The 16,817-nt window shown below is 55.6% G+C and overlaps 1 protein-coding gene across 8 annotated transcripts in view; it reads left to right on the plus strand.

The window, feature by feature from the left end:
* Positions 1-16,331, plus strand: part of RGS3 (regulator of G protein signaling 3) — a 141,228-nt gene extending 124,897 nt beyond the window's left edge. For 7 of the 8 annotated variants that reach the window (XM_040482030.1, XM_040482031.1, XM_040482032.1 and 4 more), the window contains 6 exons: positions 965-1,903; positions 9,490-9,554; positions 13,262-13,363; positions 13,762-13,823; positions 14,437-14,603; positions 15,390-16,331. In XM_040482030.1, coding sequence (XP_040337964.1) covers positions 965-1,903; positions 9,490-9,554; positions 13,262-13,363; positions 13,762-13,823; positions 14,437-14,603; positions 15,390-15,575 — 1,521 coding nt within the window. In that variant the 3' untranslated portion in view covers positions 15,576-16,331. Of the gene's footprint in view, positions 1-964; positions 1,904-9,489; positions 9,555-12,756; positions 13,163-13,261; positions 13,364-13,761; positions 13,824-14,436; positions 14,604-15,389 lie in introns of those variants that run through there. The other variant, XM_040482039.1, reaches the window with a different exon arrangement.
* Positions 16,332-16,817: the final 486 nt, after the last annotated feature.

Consider the following 16,817-nt stretch of genomic DNA (forward strand, 5'->3'; position numbering starts at 1 on the left):
AGGAAATGCTTTCTTTGCTGTGCAGAACTCCTGAGGTTCCTCCAAACACAGTTTGAAAATCACTGGGTGAAGGATCCCTCAGCGAGGTCCCATGTGCCTGGGACATCTGTTTAGTCCAAATAGGGCAATATTTTGAAGTTCTGATTTTATTCCAGTTTACTGGTTTCAAAGAGATACTTAAAGGGGCGCCCGGGTGGCTCAGTCAGTTAAACGTCCGACTTCGACTAAGGTCACGATCTCGTGGCTTGTAGGTTTGAGCCCCGCGTCGGGCTCTGTGCTGCCACCTCAGAGCCTGGACCCTGCCTCAGATTCTGTGTCCCCCTCTCTCTCTGCCCCTTCCCCCATTCACACTCTGTCTCTCTCTCCTGCAAGAATAAATAAACATTAAAAAAGAAGAGAGAGAGAGAGATACCTCAATATTCAGAGCGAGTCTGGTTTGAATAGGATTTTTTAGAACTTTAGCTCAGGTAGAAGATACCCTTTGGCCAGGTCTAAGCTTCTATCACTTTGTGATTGCTCTGACTTGGGACTTGAGTTGGTCGAGATGAAGGCAGAGACTGCCTGGCTCCTCTACTAACAGGGACACCATGACACTTCCTTTAGGGGGCTGCTGGGAAGACAATACAAGAGGAGTGTTTGATCTGGCGTGACCCTGGCACACCATAGGAGCCAGAAAATCATGGTTACCTCTCCTCCTTCTCCCGCTAAATGACCAACCACGTTTTTGATAGAGCAGACAGAAGATTCAAGCAAGGAGAGAAGGGTGGGAACCCGTGTACAGCTAAGCCAAAGGGGCTTTCAGGTTTCCATTTGGCACTTTAGCTTTTAGACTGTGGGGTGTCAGCTGTGGGGTTCAGGCCTTTGCCTGATTTATTTCGGCCTCTGTGATGCTGGCTCATGCACGGTGCCTGGCATCTTATAGCCTCTCATTCTGAGCTTTTCTTGTTTGCTTCTTGTATCCCAGATGTTTGAGCCAGAGGCGGATGAGAAGAGAGAGATGCCCTTGGAGGAAGGGAAGGAGCTGGGTGCCGAAGACCCCCCACCCAACAAGGACCCCTCTTCTGGCCAGGAGCCTCCTTCAGGACAAGACTTTCCACCCAATAAGGAGTCCTCTTCTGTCCAGGAACCTTCTCTTGGCCAAGAACCGCTGTCCAGCAAAGACTCACCTTCCTGCAAGGAACCTCCTCCAGGCCAGGAGCCCTGGCCAAGCAAGGACTCCCCACCATGCCAGGAACCCCCTGCCCTCCCTCCCTGCCAGGACCTTCCTACTAGTCAAGAACCCCCTCCAAGCCAAGACCCTCACGTCAGCCAAGACCTCCCTGTCATCCGGGACCCCCCTGCTCAGGAGCTTGAGCCCTGTCAAGATCAGGTCCCCCTGCCAGCTGAGGAGACCACAAGCTCTGGGGACCCGCCAGCAGCCCCTGGAGATCTGCCTGTGGCCTCCAGGCCAACCTTCGTGATCCCCGAGGTCCGGCTGGATAGCGCCTACAGCCAGAAGGCCGGGGCGGAAGGGGGCGGCCTGGGCTTTGAGGAGGATGCAGAAGAGGCTGAGGAGGGGGACGAGGGGGACGAGGAGGAAGAAGAGGAGGACACAAGTGATGACAACTACGGAGAGCACCATGAGGCCAAGCGCAGCAGCATGATCGAGGCGGGCCAGGCTGCCGAGGGGGGCCTCTCCCTGAGGGTGCAGAACTCCCTGCGTCGCCGGACACACAGCGAGGGCAGCCTGCTGCAGGAAGCCCGCGGGCCCTGCTTCGCCTCCGACACTACCTTGCACTGCTCGGACGGGGAGGGCACTGCGTCCACCTGGGCCATGCCCTCGCCCCGCACCCTCAAGAAGGAACTGGGCCGCAACGGTGGCTCCATGCACCACCTTTCCCTCTTTTTCACAGGACACAGGAAGGTGAGAGGGCCGCGGGTGGGTGGGAGTGGGTAATAAATGAGGCGGTAGGGAGGAGGGAGGTGGATCCCAGAGCTGCAGGGTATGAGCATTCGCTGTCCCACCCCTGCGCCCCTCTAAGCCTTCCAGGGAGCCTTCTACCCATTTGACGGAAAATAAAGCTGAGGCATGGAGAGACCAAGAAGGCAGCACCTAGACTTAAGCCCGTGACTCTGTGACTCCAGATGCTGTGTTTTTACAGCTCCTCTGGTTTGGGGGTCCTCGCCGAAAGTAGAGTAGGTGTGGCCTCACCCAGGACATTGTGCATTTGGATCAAAAAGGTCTGAGACGTTAGCTGGAGAGCTGTCTCCTGTAGTAGAATAATTTAGACTAGGTCCAGGCCTCGCCCTACTGGAAATCCATCAGCCAACAACGACAGCACATATTCCCCCTGCGCTGGCATTGTTCTAAGCGATTTTATGCGACCTCACTAATGCTCACAACAGCCTAGGAAGTAGATACCATTGGTGTTCCCCACAGATGGGGAAACCGAGGCACCGAGCGGTTATCTCCCTTGGCACCAGGCCACACGGTTTATAACTGTCTGAACCAGAATTAGAGTCTGGCTCCGGGGCTGGAGCTCTTAAGCACCATGCTATTCACCTCTTGCAAATATTTATAAATAGATGAATAAGTGTTTATTGATTTCCTGCTGTGTGCCAGGCCCTGTGCTCTGTGCCACTGCAGGGCCCCAGTTATCTGCGAGGCTGATCTCAACTTGTGAGGAATGAGTTATTTGTGTGGGTCGGGAAGATGGCCCAGCAGTGAAAAGATTGCACCATGGCCTCGAAGCCCACCAGCCAGCTTGAGCCTGGGCTCTGTCTCTTATTTACTGTGTGGCCTTGGGTGAGTCATTTGGCTCCTCTGAGCCTTAGTGTCGTTCTGTGAAAAGCAGAGACTAATTGCACTCATGTCCCAGGATGGTTGAGGATGGAATGGAAGAACATGGTGCCTGATGGTGACATTAGCACAGGAGCTCGTAGATGCTGGTGAGGTGCTAGCAGCCAGCGCAGTGCAAGGTGTTGTTATGACAATGTTGTGAGCTGGGTGGGTGGGGGTGGCCAGGGCTCACGGAGGGCAGCTGACCCCCAGCGACGTGGGAGTTCAAGGAGGAAAGACCTCAGGGTCTAGGGGCATCATGGAAAGCTTCCAGAGAAAGATGCACCTCGGCTCAGCCTTGATGGTTGAGCAGCTGTAGAATAAAGAGAAGATGAGACGGGCATTCTCTGTAAGTGGACGTGGCCTGGACAAACTGTCTGTAGAAGCCAGTTTGGCTAGAGCAGAGGATTCCTAAAGTGCAGGGATGGCAGATACATGGCAATCGGACTGCCATTCCTGCCTCCACACCCATGGCAGACATGACTAGTGGATTCCAGCACATTTCCCCACCGAGCTGGGACATGGCCCCAGAGGCCTTCTTAGCCTCAGCCCCTAGCAATAAGGCCAACTTGGCACTTAGGAGGACACCTTCTGCAAGGCAGTTGGACTGGAAAGGCGGGCTGGAACCCCCAGAAAAGGGCCTTAAACTTTGGGCCCAGGAATTAGAACTAAATCCCAAAGGGACGGGGGCTGGATCTGTTTCCTCATCAGCAAACATATGTGATTCTCACTTTGATGTGCCCTGTAATCACCGGGAAGAGGTTAATAATACATAGATTTTGAAGTCTCCAACCCTAGACTTCTGGAATCAGAATTTCCAGCAGGTGGTGCCCAGGCCCTGCATTTGAAACAAGCTCCCCCAGAGACTGTGATGTTCCCCATAGTTTGAGTATCACCATCTTAGGCCATTTCTTGATGCAGCTACTATAAGAGAGGGTTCAGAACTGTGCCCTACCCAGGTGAGGCCTCAGGCTCACGCAGACCAGGCCTGGCCACTCCCATCTTGAGGGCGCCGAGGTCCCAGGCCTCACTGCCTGCCGGGCCCCCTGATCCTGACTCCGCACCCTCTCTCCAAGACCCTTCCAAGTTCTGTTCTGCGTGTAAATACAAATATTTCTATACAGACAAATTCATACACATTCATGCACACACTTCTAGTTCCCCAACCCAGCCGAACTCAGCTCCTATTTGGGGGCAGATGACTTCTGTGTGGGGTGTCCAGCATCCCAGACCAGCTCTGTCCTGTTTCAGCATCCTCCTTTGGGAGCCCAAGGTTCTCACTAGCATCCTTTCTTCCCCACCCGCTTTTGGCCTCGTTTCCTTTCTTGGGCTTGAGTGACTGAGCTGGCGGGGGCCTCAGAGACTGCCCTATGGTGGCTGCCGTTTTGTGGCTTCCACTTACCCAGCTTCGGGTCCGTCTTCGTGTACATCCTGCTTACGCCAGCCAGTCGGCCTCAGGAAGAACGCTGCCCTTGAGGTCTAAGCCGGGCAAGCCCCTCGCTCTATCCCTCACTGGCAGTTGGCCTTGGGCAAATCCCTGCCCTTCTCTGAACCTCAGTTTCTTCATCAGCGAAATGGGTATGGTAATAATACCTCCTTTGTAGGGTTCTTGGCAAGATTAAATAGCCTGACTTGGGTAAAGTGTTTAGGGCAGTGCTGCTACTTAGTGCTTGCTGGATGTCTCATAAATGGGAATCATGGCTGATGATGAGGACGAGAAAGCAGGAGTGAGAGTGGTGACGGTTATGGCAACATTCACAAAGTGCCTCCAGCTCCCTTTTCTGGCCTTCATAACATTGCTGTAAGGTGGGACCCCCCGTACTTGTCCTCCAGCGGGGAGGCTGAGGCTGAGGGAGAGGTGTTCTGTCCCAGACCACGGAGCACACAGTGCTGGAGCTGGACAGTGGCCTCACCCTGTCCAGTCCTCCCTGGCTGTACCCCGGACCCTGCACACCTTAGACTGGTGAGGGACAGGGCGTGGGGGCTGGCGGCGGGGGGAAGGCAGTGGGTTCCGCCATGACTTCCGCCCTCCTGTCTGAGGCCTGGCTTTTTTGGGAGGGTCAGCTGATGCCTACAGGCCACTGTTTCCAGGCTGCTCCAGGCAGGAGCTGAAGAAGGAGGGAAGTCTTCAGGCTGTGGAGTCAAACAGCCCCAGGTCCAAATCTCAGCTCTGTCTCCTCTTCCTGGTCCTGAGACCTCGGCCAAGTGGTATCTTTCCTTGAGCTTTCATTTTCTCTTGGAAAATGGGAGTGCTAAGCGTTCATGGAGTTGTCCCAGAGATTTAAGGAGTTGCTCTATGTAGAAAGCTGTGTCCATGGCGGTGATCCTGTCATGAAGTGAAACCCAGGAGGCCCAGACAGAGCTGGTGTGGCCCTCAGCTGGTCATTGTGCTGCCGTGTGGCTAAGCTGAGGCTGCCTGGAGCACATGTGGCCTGTCACAAGAGAGACAGTCCCTGTGTTACTCCTCCCCCTACCTTGTGCACTGATTTCTGCTGTGAGTAGGAATATCTGAACCACACAGATCTGAGAGGTGGTCCATTCGCCGGGGCCATTTTACAAATGGGCTGCCTAAGGTTCCGAGAGGAGACCTCCCCGCCAATGTCATCCCTTGGGCCTCCTCCCACCCCCGGCCTGGCTCCCTATGCTGAGTTGAGTTGCCTCACAGTGCCCTCTGCTGCCCACTTCTGCCTTGCTGGCTGCTCCCTGGTGACCCTGCAGGCAGACCCACAGGCCCACGCCTGCCCTTTTCCTGGGAGGCAGGGAAGCCCTGGGTGTATCTGTGTCGGCGCCCAGAATGCTTCCAGTGAATTCTGCCTCAGCCTGGCCTGGCTTGGCCCAGGGTCATAGGTCATTCTTTGACAGTTGGGAGACAGAGGCTGCAGGCCCTCCCTGGCCATGCTTCCTTCCCCCGCTCCTCCTACAGGGGCTGGCTTGGGCAGAGGCTGTCAGCGGAGGGTGCTAACCTTGTCACGCCAAGCTTCTCGCCTAGGCCAGAGGTCAGACAAGAGGGCCCCTAACATGCCTTCCAGATCCAAGATGTGATTACACCTTCTAGTCTCCTATTTTAAAAAAGCTTAAAGAAGTTATTTCCTATGTCTAAACAAATACGTGTAGCATTTAGATCCAGTGTTTCCACAAGGTTCTGTGGGGTCTGCCAGGCAGAGCCAGGTCAGAGAGAGAGCAGCCAGGCCTGGCCAGGTGGCCCCAGAAGTTGGGTCAGGACCAGTAAGAGAAACCAGACGACGTCCTGCTCATGAGAGCCCTCAATCATGGGTGGGGTCTGGAGCCAGACCTGAAATTCTGCTACTTGCCAGCTTGTGGACCCCGGGCAAGCTGCTGAGCAGTCCTGGGCCTCAGGTTCCTCAGCTGTCAACTGGGGCAAAGGACAACAAATAGCTCTTAGAATTGTTGTAAAGAAGAGTGAGATAAAGTGTGTTAAAGCACTTCAGCTCAGTGCCTGGCGCATAGTGAGTGCTCAATAAATAATAGCAATAACCACAATAGCTGATCGTCACCGAGCACCAGGCACTGTGCTCAGCACTTCATATGTATTAACTTAATTAATTCCCACAATACCCCTAGGAGGTAGGTCCAGCTATTATCCCCCATTTTACAGATAAAGAAACTGAGGCACACAGAGGGGTTGTCACTGAGGTAGGATTCAAATCCAGACAGTTTAGAACAATTGACACTCTTAACCACAACTGTTATTATAGTCATAATTACACTAAGAATTATAGTTCTTATTCCAAGAGGCAGGGAGCCGCCAGTCCCTGGAGAGGCCCGGTGGGGGCTGGGCAGGCCCGAGAGATTCCTGCCTGGAGTGAAGGGAGGGCTGGTGATTCTGGACTCTCCTCCACTTCTTCAGCAGGGAGGGCCCTCTGGAGGGGCAAGGCAGTGGGGAGATGGGAGGGAGAGGCCTCTTGTGTGCTGGGTACTGGGCAGGCCTTACTGCAGCTCCTGAAGGGGGAGCCTTGGGGCCCACTGTGGGGCTAGAAATCCGAACCCTGACTTTCTGGCTCAGTTTCTTATCTGTCTGGCCTGCAGGTCCCCCTCAGCGCCTGGGTTTCCCTAGCTGCTCTGGGGGCCGACTCCCAGGGCCTGAGCTACCAGGCCGATTGGTGTAGGCTGGTCCCTGCCGAAGATGACCCCCTCCCAGCAGTGGAAGGAAGAGCCCATTTCCCAACAGTGCAGAGGCTGGGGGTGCAGCGGGGCGGGAGTGGTCCCCAGGCCCATTGTGTGGGCTCGATAAAGTACGGAAGCTGAGGTTAGAATGGCAGGAAGCCCAGCGCCCGTGGCCCTTTCCCACGGGTGGGGGCTTCGGGCACTGCTAGCCACACGGGCGTGACTACAGCCTGTGTGCGCAACGGGGCGACAGAAGTAAGACTCACTGAGCAGTGAACGCTGGCAGCCCTGGTTACAGAGGCCACCAAGATTGGGCCACAGGGGCCTAGACTTTATCCTGGTGAATCTTCCAGCAGCCAGGGCTGTGGCTGTCACCACACCTAGGCTATGGCTAAAGAAGTCAAAGCTGAGAGGCTAAGAAACTCCTCCACAGTCAGTGGAAATAGGATCAATACTTACTTCCTGTAAGCCCAAGCTCTGGGATCACACACCAGAGGTGGGTGTGTGCCTGCGTGTGCACGTACACACACGTGTTTACAACCCTGGCTGGGCAGCCACCTCAGGAAGGATGTGGCATTTCCCCTGAGTCTTTTACTGAGAGTATTCAAAATGTGCCCTGTCCTTACATTTGAGTAGCAGCATCCTCTGGTGGAGAAACACGGGTCTTAAATGCATACAGGCCCAGATTCCAGCTGTCGTCATTTACACTCTGAGTGTCTTTGGGCAAGTGACTGAACTTCTCTGAGCCTCCGTTTGTGGACTTACTTTGAGTATTAACGAGATGGTATCTGGATAATGCACATTCCGGGGTTTGGTCTACAGTATGCGTTCCATAAATGAAGCTATAATCCCATCCATCCATCCATCCATCCATCCACCCATCCACCTATCCATGGGTGGGTACTCTGCTGAGGCTAGTAGCCCCCCCCCCTGCTGGCCATATCTGGAATAAGGCCACTTTTCTTACTTGAATTAAGAGCACTTTAAGAATTAGCCCGTCTTTATTTTACAAATGAGGGAACTGAGGCCCAGGATGGGGCTCCTGAGGAGTCAGAGCTGAAGTCCACACCTGGTAGCATGCTGTCTTGTCTTGGGACATAGTGTCCATGCCCAGCCCGCTCTGAGTTCTAGCACCTCTCCCATCCCAGAACATTTCCTGGGCTCCTGCCCTAGGGTGGCACTGTTGGGGCCCTGGGTTTCCCCTGGAGGAAGATGGACAAGCACCAGCAGGGCAAAGGGAACAGAGGGCAGCCCTGGTAGAGATGGTGGAGATCTGGAGGGGTCGGGAGAAGAGGAATGATAGACCGGGAGGAGATGAGAATTGGCGGGGCAGGAGGGAGAGGAGAGAGGGCATTCCAGGACGGGGACACAGCACAGGCAAAGGGGAGGGAAAGGGTGGGGGGTGCGAAGTGTGGGCCCCAGTGGAGCAGTGGGGGATAAAGTTGCAAGCCATGATTTAGGCAGTGAGGGCCTCAAGACTCATTGTTCTCAGTCTGCTTTCCTTCTCTTGATTCATTCATTCACCTGACAAATATTTGTTGCTCTTCAAATGTGTGCCAGGCCCTGTGAAGGTGATCCAGATGGACAGAGGGCTTGCTTTTGAGAACTCACAGTCAAGCAGAGGGGACAGATTTAGAAAGACCCATTTCAAATATGGTGGGGACCCCAAAAGGTGTGCAGGGGGCACACCCTTGGTCTAGGGGTGCTCCCCGGGTGAGGAGGCATTTAAGGGGCCTACCCAAGGTCTAAGTCTTTCCTGAGGCTGGGTCTTGGGAGAAAGGGAGATGGGAGGGTCACAAAAACGTCTCCCATGGAAGGTATAGTACATGCAACGCCTGAGGTGACAGGGCAGATCAGGTGAAGACATTCCATTTGCCAAGGAGGTTGCCAGAGCAGGGGTCAGGCTGGAGAGATAACTGAAGGAATTGTAACTGATGTTAAAATGCAACTTTCTACCCAGACCCTGTGTATCATGTTACAGAGTTTGAATGTTACCCTGGGGGCACTGGGGAGTCATGGAAAACTTTAAGGCAAAAGAGGTTCTCTCAGGCTTGTGCAACAATTCACTTTACACACTGCCAACCAATCTCAGGTCTCTGTCAGACCTTAGAATCCTGAGTTAGTCATTATGATCTCGATTTTGAAATTAAGAAGCAGAGGCTCACAGAGGGACAGCGAGTGGCTGAGTCACACTGCAGAATGCCTGCTGTAGCCCTGCTCTCCAGTCTGCCCTACTGCCTGCCGTGATTAAGTGCCACGTCTCTGGCTCTGCCATTCGGGCTGTGTCTTTGGCTTCTCCCCTGCAGCCTGGGTTCCTAGTTGCACCAGGGGGAGACGCCTTTGGCTGGGGGATCTGCCAAGCCAACCGCACTTCATGGACAGGCCGTTCCCAGTAATGGGTCTCCCTGTCCCTCACCTGAGGGGTGGGGGCTTTGCGGGAGAGGGGTGGCATGGCTGGCAGGAGCTATTGGATCCCTGAGCCTGTCTTTGCTCAGGCAGCAGCCTTCGGATGCCCAGACTATAACGTGTCTATCTTTCTTCCACAGATGAGTGGGGCTGACGCAGTTGGGGATGACGATGAAGCCTCTCGGAAGAGAAAGAGCAAAAACCTGTATGTTGCAAAGATCATGATCCTCAACCTTGCAATCAAGGAGGCTCCCCAACCCCCTTTTCCTCCTCTATCCTCAAACTTGCCTCTCCTCCACGAGTCCAGGTGGGGAGAAGGGGCTGTGTCCAGTCCTTCCCTAGACAGACACCAGTGAACAAGAGGATCTTAGGACTTAGCAGTGGCCCCAGGGTAGGGTCACGAGGGTCCTGAGCATCCGGCACTGCCCTCAGCATTCATGCGAGTGATGCAGTGTGCTGATTCAGTACCTGGAAGCCCCAGGGAGCCAAGCAGAGGCAACCAGCCAGGTTGTCCTGGCCCTGGCCCAGCCTCTGAGTCAAGCGGTGGCTGAGTGCCCTTGACAAGTTCTTTGCTGCCTCTGAGAAAGGACTGAACCGACAGTTTACTGGGATTCCCCCCTTTTCCTCCTAAGCCCTTGAACGCTAGCAGTCTTGGGAATTACCAGGAGGTGGCGCTGCTGGTCTAGGTAGCAAAGCCCACACTCCCCAGCCTTCTGGTCACACTTGCCTTACACTTCCGTTTTGGAGGTTTGTTAGAGGTGCCAAATAAATGAACAGGGTGTATGTGCGTTCTCCTTGGGCCTCCTTGTACACCTGGGTCCAAAGCCCTGGAGACTTCGGGGAGGGATGGAGAGAAGGTAGTGGGTCACATGGAGGCCCCCAGAAGGAGCCCCCCTCCCCTCTGGGTCTGGTAGTACCCACCATTATTTACCAGTGGGGCCTGGGGGAGGAGACAGGAGTGTTCCCAGATGCCTCTGGCAGCCTCTTCCCTGGCCTCCACTTTGGCTCGTGTCCACGACCCGAGAAACTCTTTCTTTTCAGCTCCTTTGCCCTCTCCAGGTTCCTGTGCAACTGTAGGCTTCTCTCACTCTGCAGCCAGGAACAGTCACGCCTTCTTGGGAAGGCAAAATGCACAAAAAAATAGCCCTTTGCACCCACCATTGGGTCCAGGTATCACCAAAGCCACTGTGGGTGTTGCTCCGGGGGGGGGGGGGGGCCGCCGCGGGGGGCAGTAGGGGTGGCCATCTGGGGGTGCAGGAGCCATCTTGGTCCACCAACACTAGCCTTGCCTTGGGGTGGGCGCTCTCTGCCTTTGGATGCCTGAAGCTCACATAATTGAGGACTCTTAGAATCTGAGATAGCAACAAAAATAAGTAATATTTATTGTGCCAGGCACTGTTCTGTGTGTATTCCATATATTATCTAATTTAATCTTTACCAGTATTTTTTAAAAATTTCTTAATGTTTTATTTTATTTTTGAGAGAGAGAGAGAGAGAGAGAGAGAGAGAGTGCAAGCAGAGGAGGGGTAGAGAGAGAGGGAAACACAGCATATGAAGCAGGCTCCAGGCTCTGACCCTGTTAGCACAGAGCCCGGACACGGGGCTCGAACTCGTGAACCGCAAGATAATGACCTGAGCCGAAGTCTGACTGAGCCACCCAGGCTCCCCTCTTTACCATTGTTTTTATTTTACGTTTCCTTTTTTTCTTACCCTATCTTACAAATGAGTAAATTGAAGCAGAAAGAAGCTAAGTTATTTGTCCTAGGTCACACAGCAAGTAAGTGGTAGAGCGGGGATCTGAAACCTGGCGTGCTGGGGCTAACAATAGAAATAGAAATACGGTATTTTTTCTTCAGAACCTCCTCTGTTGAAGCTCCGAAGGAGGTTCACGGCAGCCCTGCGAGGTAGTCTTTGAGCCCCTAGAGATGAGAGCCCATGCCCCAGAGCCCACCCCTTCCATGTCTTCATGGCTCCGATTGGAGGAAAGTGTTCTTTTAGATTCCTCTTATGGGTCCCTATTCTGCCTTCTGGACCCACGTGGGGACACGTGGCGCCTCTCTGAGCCCTGCCATCCTGTCAGACAGAGCACTATGCCCCAGGAAGTCACGTGCTGGCACCCAGTCTCCCGGGTTTGCTGAGGGCCCCAGTCCTCACCCAGACGGCTGCCAATCCCTGGACTCCTTGGCCTTAGCTCACGGCTGAGACCTGCCAGAGCAGGGTCCCCAGCCCTGGGCAGCTGCCCCAGACCCTCAGGACACTGTGGGCCTCAGCTCTAGTCTGAGCACTTTTGCCCTAGGCAATGTGCTTAAAACTCTACGTGCAGTTACAACCCTAAGCAGCTGGTAGGTACTACAATCATCCATTTTTGATGGATGAGAAAATTCGACATTCTGAGAGCACACGGTTGGTAACCTCTGGAGCCGGGATTTGAACCTGAGGCTGTGTAGCTCCAGAATCTCACACTTAACCTCCACAGGGTACCACCTCCCTTAACACAGAGTGTCCCGTAGGCCTTAATGCTACTTTAAGCTGGAATAACTGCAGAAATGTAAATACTACAAACTTACAAACACGCGTCTGAAAGTTGAATTATTTTTTTTTTTTTTACTGTTTACTTATTTTTGAGAGAGAAAGAGAGGAAGGGTCAGAGAGGGAGACACACACACACACACACACACACACAGCATGTGAAGCAGGCTCCAGGCTCTGAGCTGTCAGCACAGAGCCCGATGAGATCATGACCTGAGCCCAAGTCGGACGCTTAACTGACTGAGCCACAAAAGTTGAATGATTTAAATTCCTTTTACGCTTAGGTAGCATTGTGATTTTGCCAATGCATTCTTCATTTTAACTTTTGGTTTCAAGTCAGGATTTTTTATATTTAGAAGGACAGAGACCAAAAAATGAAAAATGTTAAAGTTTATCATTCAAAATTCACAAAACTGAATGTGTGTTAAACAAGTTACATTAATTAAAATCCCAAATGACATTTTTGAAAGTTTATAGGATTTGTACGTCTGAAGTTATTTGAGCTTAAGTTTGTACTAAGACTTTTGGGGCATGGTGCATATTGGTGGCCGCTTGTATCCAAAGCCCACGACTGAGGCTGAGGCCAGCTGCCAGGAGCTCTTCTCCTGGAGGTGCCCGATGGGGGGGGGGGGGGCTGGCGAGGGACAAGGGGGGCACACTGGAGCATGGGACATTTAACCCCTTTCTTGCCAGCAGCTCTGCCCAGCTGCCTCCTGGGGGAGTGGCCAGACTAAAAATGATTCCTGGCTAAAAATAGCCAGTCCAGCCACCCCGGTGGGCAGAGCCTCCCGTCCCTCCCTCCCAGCAATTTGCTGACTTGTTTTCTCCTCCTTCCCCTGGCGCTGCCATGGCAACGGGGAGGCCGGTCACAAATAACCGGGTCTGGCTCTCCGCCGGGCGGGCCCCAGAGGCCGCCCCTTGCAGACACATGCCCCTTTCACGGGCTCCCTCTCAGGGTTGGCCGGGAGGGATATTTTTTTTTCCGCTCCCCGTCCTGGGCCCTCCCATTTCCTGGCTCCTCCCGTCTGAGTCCCAGCCCGGCCTGCGCCCGGGAGCCCAGTCCTCCGGCCGAGATCGCGGCGAGCGAGCGAGCGAGCGCTCCGCTGGCGGCAGCCCGCGGCACCGTCGCTGACTGGCGCCCGGGACGCAGGCCTGGGGGCAGGAGCCTGGGGGGCGCTCCCCGCGGACCACCCCGGGCCCCAAGGTGGGGGGCGCCGCGGAGATGCTCCGAGGCATGTACCTCACGCGCAACGGGAACCTCCAGAGGCGGCACACGATGAAGGAGTAGGTGCCTCTCACCCCAGCGCACGCCCTTCCCGCCCTGCATTTGCCGGGGCTGAGTGTGCCAGGCTGACCGACCCCCTTCTCTGCTTCTGCCCCCAGAGCCAAGGACATGAAGAACAAGCTGGGCATCTTCCGGAGGAGGAACGAGTCCCCTGGGGCCCAACCTGGGGGCAAGGCGGACAAAATGGTGAAGTCATTCAAGTAGGTCTCCCCCCCCCCCCCCCCCCCCCCCCGTGACCCCTCAGGCACTCGCTGGTCCCCGGGAAAGCAGGGCTGGTGGCCGGCTTAAATGCACAGGGATCTTTTTGGCTGGACCCAGCTCTGGGGTGGATGGAGGCTCTCTCAGAGAGCCTGGCACCTGGCAAGCAGCAGCCCTCACCCGGAGCAGCTGCTCTGGGAAGGACAGCCAGGCAGGGACAGAGGTGGGAGCTGGGAGTGGTGCCGGCCCACGGAAGCGGGGTGGGCCCCCTTCTGGGCTCCTCAGCTGGGCTGGCCACTGCCCGGCCCGAGGGCAGCCGACAGAGTGCCCCCAGCCCCAGCCACCCCACCTCCCCGAAACCTCCCGGTGCCTCACTGTGCCCCTTCCCTCCCCCGCTCAGGCCCACCTCGGAGGAAGCCCTCAAGTGGGGTGAGTCCTTGGAGAAGCTGCTGCTTCACAAATGTAAGTGGGGGCCGGCCGGCCTGCTCCCCTCCCCGTGTTACCTCCCTCCCTCTTCTCTTTGCTCCTCTCCCAGACCCAGAGACTGAGGCTGGTCCCAGAGAGGTCGCCTTTCCCTCTCTGCTGGGTCCCCCCAGGGGCCTCTGCTGTAGGGAGAGGCCCTTGGGCTGGCCTCGGCGCCGGCTCCTGCCAGCGCTGCCCTGGCCGCGGGAGCTGGCATTGCCTGCCAGAGGCCACTGGGACCTGTGTGCTCAGACCCGGAGTCCCAGAGTTACAATAAACATTTCCACGTACCCAGGGCTTACTCTGGGCCAAATGTGCCCCGCGTCTCGTGGGCAGGATCCCCTCTGATCCTCGCAGGGCTCCAGGAAATAGACTCGTGACCCCCACTCTACAGATGAGGGAGCTGAGGCACTAGACAGGGAAGACACCTGGCCAAGGCTCCCAGAGAGGCAGAGTGGCAGGGGCGGGTCCATGGCCCTGGGCCCCTGGCTCTTGGAAGCGGTTATCTTACTAAGCTCTGCACCCTAAAGGCCCCTGGAGGGGAAGCTGGGCGGCCAGAGGGCGGAAGTAGCCGGTTCTGCCTCTCACAAAGGGCCTGGGCTTCTCCTCACAGACGGGTTAGCAGTGTTCCAGGCCTTCCTTCGCACCGAGTTTAGTGAGGAGAACCTGGAATTCTGGCTGGCATGTGAGGACTTCAAGAAGGTCAAGTCGCAGTCCAAGATGACAGCCAAGGCCAAGAAGATCTTTGCTGAGTACATTGCGATCCAGGCGTGCAAGGAGGTAAGGCCTCAGGCCCCCCATCCTCATCCCCATCCCCAGTGGCCTCTCAGTGATCGTAGGTACCTGGCAGCCTCCAGGAGCTCAGGAAGGAGAAGAGGCCAGAGTGACCCTCGGGGACCATGTGTCCAGGGTGCAGAGGAAGCAGACAGGGGCCCTGGGAAGAACAGAAATGGTCACTGCCCAGGCACCGGTGTGGCAGGCACCTGCTAAGCCCTTTATGTGTGTGCTCTTTTATTTAACCTGACGACAACCTGTAAAATGGGTTTAATATTCTCTTCATTTTAAAAATGAGGAGACAGTCTCAGAGAACCTAGTCAGAGTAACCCACACCTACGGAGTGCTGACTGAGTGCTAGACGCTGTGTGCAGAGTCACAGTGGACGATCTATCGATTTAATCCGTATCTATTCAGCATGGATGACCTTGCTTAGTCTTCAATGCTCTTTGAGGGACAGACTGTTCTTCCTAGCCTGCAGACGAGTCAACGGGACTCAGAGCACTTAGATGACTCGCTCAGGGTCACACACCTAGGTGTGGCACTGCCGGGATTCAAACCAGGCAGTCGGACCTTAGAGGGGGTGTCCGCAGGCCTTATACACTACCAGCCCTACAATGAGCGACTGAGCACGACTTGAATCGCTGACCTGAGGGCCTCCACTCTGAGCCTTAAGACATGGAGCAGAGGGGCTCGGAGGTGAGAGGCTGGGTAGGTCACGTTCCTGGCCCTCCACCCCCAGGATCACCCCCCTGCAGGTAGACCTGAGCGCACTGCCCTCCACCTCCGCAGGTAAACCTGGACTCCTACACACGGGAGCACACCAAGGACAACCTCCAGAGCGTGACCCGGGGCTGCTTCGATCTGGCGCAGAAGCGGATCTTCGGGCTCATGGAAAAGGACTCGTATCCGCGCTTCCTCCGCTCCGACCTCTACCTGGACCTCATTAACCAGAAGAAGATGAGTCCCCCACTTTAGGGGCTGCCAGAGTAGAGCTCGGTGTTCACATCAGGCGGGCTGGGCCCCCTTCCCACCTGCCTCTCTCCCCGTGCGACGGAGGGGGCAAGCAAGCCCCCGGAGGCTGTGTCTCCGGACGGACAGACGGACATTCAGACGAGAGGCCTGGACCGAGAGAGGCCCAGGCCACTGGAGGAGAAGGAGGACCGGCCCCGTTGGGTCCTCACTGCCCCGGTACGAGGGGGCCCAAGGGCCCTGGCAGGTCAGGGGCCCTGGCTGAGCCAGATCTGGAGCTGCTGCTCTGTGCTGCAAAGACTCAGCATTGACCAAGTTCCTTAAAGAACTGGCTGATGGGGCAGGGGGCCTGGCTGTGGGCTCCAGCGCTCTCCTTAGGGGCCACTGGGGCTGCAGCTCAGACCCTCACCTTGAGTTTTATTTATTTAAACAGTAGTCGGATGCTTGGCACGTTGTCCTGTGATAGGAAATTTTTGCCTCATCAGTGTTCCTAATTTACAAGTGCAATATTTTAACCAATGCCTTGTGAAAAGCCACCTTGCAGAGAGGGTGGACTCCACTTTCCAGTTTCGGGCACCAGTGGTGGCAGCTGGGTCTTCCGGACTGATGAGGCCTGGAGGGGTGGGTGCTGCCGCGTGACCTCGCACAGAAATCCAGCACCTGCTGCGTGAGGTGTCCCTCAGGGGCTCTGGGAAGGCGTGGCACCCTCAGACCACACAGCAGCCAAGTTCTGGAGCAAATAAAAGGCCTGTGTTATTTCTCGTTCTTGACCCTTTCTGGGTGTTCCCGGGTTTGGGCTTTCCCAGGGTCACTGGGGCTGGGAGGGTCAGAATGGCTTCTGTCTCTCCATCACCTGCCTCCCATCCCAGAGCCATATACACGATACACTGGTGACTGCCCCTCCCTGACAGGGTGCCTCCCTGGGCCGGACACTTGGCCGTGCTTGTCCTGTTTACCGTCTCCTCTTCTCCACAAGCCTGGGAGGTGAGGGTTATGCCCATTTCACAGATGAGGAGACTGAAGCACAGGCAGGTGGGGTGACTTGTCCAAGGTCACACAGCTGGCAAGTGACAGACGGTTCTGCGTGGGCCCAGCTGGCTATAAAACCTGTGCTCTGGATTGCTGTCCTCTACTCGCCACAGAGTGGAGTCCTAGCCTGGCCACCAACTGGTGAAAGCCCTTCATTTTTCTGCCCCCTGCCCCTTACCCTGAGATCCTAGTGGGACTTTCGGGTGGCACAGGGCTTGT

The sequence above is a fragment of the Herpailurus yagouaroundi genome, unplaced genomic scaffold (genome assembly GCF_014898765.1).
Source record: "Herpailurus yagouaroundi ecotype Mexico unplaced genomic scaffold, PumYag 160, whole genome shotgun sequence".
In the NCBI taxonomy this organism is placed as follows: domain Eukaryota; kingdom Metazoa; phylum Chordata; class Mammalia; order Carnivora; family Felidae; genus Herpailurus; species Herpailurus yagouaroundi.